This window comes from Corvus kubaryi, unplaced genomic scaffold (assembly GCF_017639235.1).
Source record: "Corvus kubaryi isolate FWS band 111438036 unplaced genomic scaffold, C.kubaryi_AGA036_p1.0 66, whole genome shotgun sequence".
Lineage (NCBI taxonomy): Eukaryota > Metazoa > Chordata > Aves > Passeriformes > Corvidae > Corvus > Corvus kubaryi.
Window position 1 is genome coordinate 33,508,200 of NW_024582054.1, and position 3,936 is coordinate 33,512,135.

Below are 3,936 nucleotides of genomic sequence, written 5' to 3' on the forward strand. Positions count from 1 at the left end.
CTGCGCCGGGTGGCGATCGCGGGAGGCGCTCGGCAGCCGCTGCCCCGGGGCTTTCGGCGCGCTGGGTCCGGGCTGGCTCTCCAGAATCATGGACTGTGCTGATATGCCTTGCTTGCTGTCAGTGAGTACAGCCCTCTTCTTCCTCCGCCTCGCTCCTCGCTTTTTGTTTTCATCGCGGAGCTTTATTTTATTTTTATTTTTTTTTTTAAGGGGAAAAAACTTTATGCGGTTCTTATCCCGGGTTTCCTTCCCGGGGTCCGGCGGCGGGATTCGAACCCGCGGCTCCAGAGCGCGCCGAGCCGCGCGCCCCTTCCTTCCCCGCCGGGCGCCGCCGCCGCTGGTCCCGCTCCCGTCCCGTCCCGGCGGGGCAGCGGCGCCGGGATGCGCCGGGAACCCTCCTGCCCGAGGGGGCCGCGGGGCAGCGGCGCCGGGATGCGCCGGGAGCCCGCCTGCCCGAGGGGGCTGCGGGCAGCCCAGGGCCGGCGGCCGGTCCCTGCCCGCCGGGGCGCGCCGGCTGCCGCTCGAATGGGGGCTGCTCCCCGTGTCCTTTTGCCATTTATTGTTATTATTACTACTACTATTATTATTATTTTAAAGTTTATTCGGAAGAGGAGGGGGGTTTCGCTTCTCATCCTGACTATCCTTCTTGTTTGTTGTCGCGTTTTTTACACCCCAGAGACACCATGATTCCTGGTAACCGAATGCTGATGGTCATCCTACTATGCCAAGTCCTTCTAGGAGGTACTAACCATGCTAGCCTGATCCCTGAGACCGGCAGGAAGAAAGTGGCAGAGCTTCAGGGACAAGCCGGATCCGGACGCCGCTCTGCCCAAAGCCATGAACTCTTGCGGGGTTTCGAAACAACTCTGCTGCAGATGTTTGGGCTGCGAAGGCGGCCTCAGCCCAGCAAGTCAGCCGTCATTCCTAGTTACATGCTGGATCTCTATCGACTCCAGTCCGGAGAAGAGGAGGAAAGCCTCCAGGAAATTAGCCTGCAGTACCCTGAGCGATCGACCAGCCGGGCAAACACCGTGAGGAGCTTCCACCATGAAGGTCAGTGATGGGAAGCGGTAAATTCCCAGTCCCGGTAGCGATCGGGATTTCCTTGCGTTTGGAAGCTCACAAATGCCTTTAGAAGCAGGACGTGCCCGGCCCTAAATTTATGGGAGGAAAGCCACCCCCCCCAAGCCTGCCGTGTGTGGGTGACAGGCGTGCTGCTCGGTATTTTTTCCAGCATCCTGTGCTTAACCCGAGCTTGACCATATTTTGAAGTGCTTTTGCTTCTGTTGACAACAGTGAGTTTCCTTCGGTGCCTCTGCCTCGGGGTCACTCCCTGGGCTCGCGTGGATTTAATGGCTCTGGATCGGATGCGGGAGTAAAGCGAGGGCGGGATCTCGCCCCTGGAGTGTTTCTTTTGAACTATCAAAGCAATTGCTGCCTGCTTTTACTCTTAAGAAAAAAAGAAAAAAAAATCCCCCCAAACCCCGACTCGAATTTAATACTTACAGCTGTGTGTTTATAAGGTTTATTCAGTAGACCCTTGTAATCTGATCCAAATGTTTCCTAGCGGATGTTTCTTTTCCAAAGTAAATCTGAATTATTAATCCAGCCGCATCATTACTGCGTTGGAATTTGCTTCTCTTTTTCCCCCTGCCCCCCATAACAAGGCACCTCTGTGCCCCGTGGCGCCGCATCTCGCCGGGGAGATGATTTTGGAGAGGCGGGGGAAGGAAAAGCACAAGGGGAAAAAGCTAAAGGGAAAAAGCCTCCCTGAGCGGGGAGGCGAGATGGGAAGGGGTGGACTGCTCCAGGTGCGGGTGAGCCAGCGGTGCCGGGGCAGGAGCGGTGCCGGGCAGGAGCTGCTCCGGTCCGGCCGGGAGGGATGCGTGGGGGAGCGGAGAGGAGCCGGTGGCTGCCGGGCAGGTGAAGCGTGGGTGTGAGCTGTGGCTGTGCCGGGGCCGTGGCTGAGTGCCCCGAGGCTGACGTGCTCGTTTGCTTGTCTTACCACTTCCCCCCCTCCCTGCTCCCCTCCAGAGCACCTGGAGACCGTCCCGGGTCCCAGCGAGGCGCCCCGGATCCGCTTCGTCTTCAACCTCAGCAGCGTGCCGGAAAACGAGGTGATCTCCTCGGCGGAGCTGCGGCTGTACCGGGAGCAGGTGGAGGAGCCGAGCGCGGCGTGGGAGAGGGGCTTCCACCGGATAAACATTTATGAAGTGATGAAGCCGCTGTCGGAGCGCGCCCAGGCCATTACGCGCCTGCTGGACACGCGGCTGGTGCACCACAACGTGACGCGCTGGGAGACCTTTGATGTGAGCCCGGCCGTGATCCGGTGGACCAAGGACAAGCAGCCGAACCACGGGCTGGTGATCGAGGTTACCCACCTCCACCACGCACAGACTCATCAGGGCAAACACGTCAGGATTAGCCGATCTTTACCTCAAGGGCGCGGGGACTGGGCGCAGCTCAGGCCGCTCCTGGTCACTTTTGGGCACGACGGGCGAGGCCACGCGCTGACCCGCAGAGCCCGCCGGAGCCCCAAGCACCAGCGTTCCCGCAAGAACAAAAAAAACTGCCGCCGCCATGCCCTCTATGTGGATTTCAGCGACGTGGGCTGGAACGACTGGATCGTGGCACCCCCGGGGTACCAGGCGTTTTACTGCCACGGGGACTGCCCCTTCCCTCTGGCCGACCACCTCAACTCCACGAACCACGCCATCGTGCAGACGCTGGTGAACTCCGTGAACTCCAGCATTCCCAAGGCCTGCTGTGTGCCCACGGAGCTCAGCGCCATCTCCATGCTCTACCTGGATGAGTATGACAAGGTGGTCCTGAAAAACTACCAGGAGATGGTGGTGGAGGGGTGCGGGTGCCGCTGACCCCCTTCCCCACCGCCCTCTCCTCCCCTTCTCTCTCCCTTCCGTCCTACCCCAGAACTGCTTGCTATAGCTGGACTCTTCTCTAAACTAAACGTTCACCTTGACCTTATTTATGACTTTATGTGCAAATGTTTTTGACAATAATGATCATATATTTTGACAAAATATATTTATAACTACATATTAAAAGAAAAAAATAAAATGAGTCATTATTTTAAAGGTAAATGCATTTTGTGTCTCGCCTCTCAGGGTGCTGCTGAGGCTGTGCTGGCTGGGAGTGCAGCCGGGAGTTTATCTTGTCTCCTTATCTTCTTACCCCCTCCTCCTTCACTCCTTTTCCCCCATCCTTTTTTCATTTAAAGGCTTTGCAAACTTTAGTCTTTCTGTTTCTCACCAAGGTACTTCGGGTGCCCCGGTGCTGGGGTTGTGCCTCGTGGGAGATGAGGGTCCCTGGGGATTTAAGAGCCGCTGGGAATAGAGCCGACCTTGCTAACCTGGCCCAAGCCTTTCCAAAGCAACCCACCAAAAATGCATTTGAAAAGAAGGTGAAGATTTACCTGAGGGCTTTATGCTAAACCTGCTGGGTTTTATACCCTTTCTCTGACTTCAGGGTTCCCCAGGTTTTAAAACTATTAACATTTTCCCCCTCTCCTCCCCTCCCCACTGGAGATTGGGAAGCTTCAAAGGTTTCCACGGGTCCTTTGAAGATCAAATCGCTCCATTACAATGCCAAAAAAAAAAAAAAAAGATATCTGGAGCAGTTAAATATGTGTTAGCTAATAGCTACCTGTGCTGTGTCCTTTCTAAATTGCTTCCGAGCAGGAAGGTGATTGGAGCCAAGCAGGTACAGTTGGAGGTATCCAGGGCCTTGAAAACCCTGCCTCAAATGCATTGGAGGGGCTGTGTTTGGCTTGGAAAATAGGGAGCTGTGCCTGGAATGGGTGGTGTGGGGCCGTCGTGGGAGTGGGGAGGTGGCAGCAGGGTGAGGGTGTGTGATGCTTTCTTTTTTTCTTCTTTTTTCTTCTTTTCCTTTAACGATTGAAGCTTTCCAACCCTCCGA

At 56.1% G+C, this 3,936-nt stretch overlaps 1 protein-coding gene across 2 annotated transcripts in view; it reads left to right on the forward strand.

The window, feature by feature from the left end:
- Positions 1 to 3,101, forward strand: part of BMP4 (bone morphogenetic protein 4) — a 14,410-nt gene extending 11,309 nt beyond the window's left edge. The window contains exons 1-3 of one of the 2 annotated variants that reach the window (XM_042047867.1): positions 1 to 121; positions 677 to 1,053; positions 2,035 to 3,101. In XM_042047867.1, coding sequence (XP_041903801.1) covers positions 684 to 1,053; positions 2,035 to 2,876 — 1,212 coding nt within the window. In that variant the 5' untranslated portion in view covers positions 1 to 121; positions 677 to 683 and the 3' untranslated portion in view covers positions 2,877 to 3,101. The remainder of the gene's footprint in view (positions 122 to 676; positions 1,054 to 2,034) is intronic. The other variant, XM_042047869.1, reaches the window with a different exon arrangement.
- Positions 3,102 to 3,936: the final 835 nt, after the last annotated feature.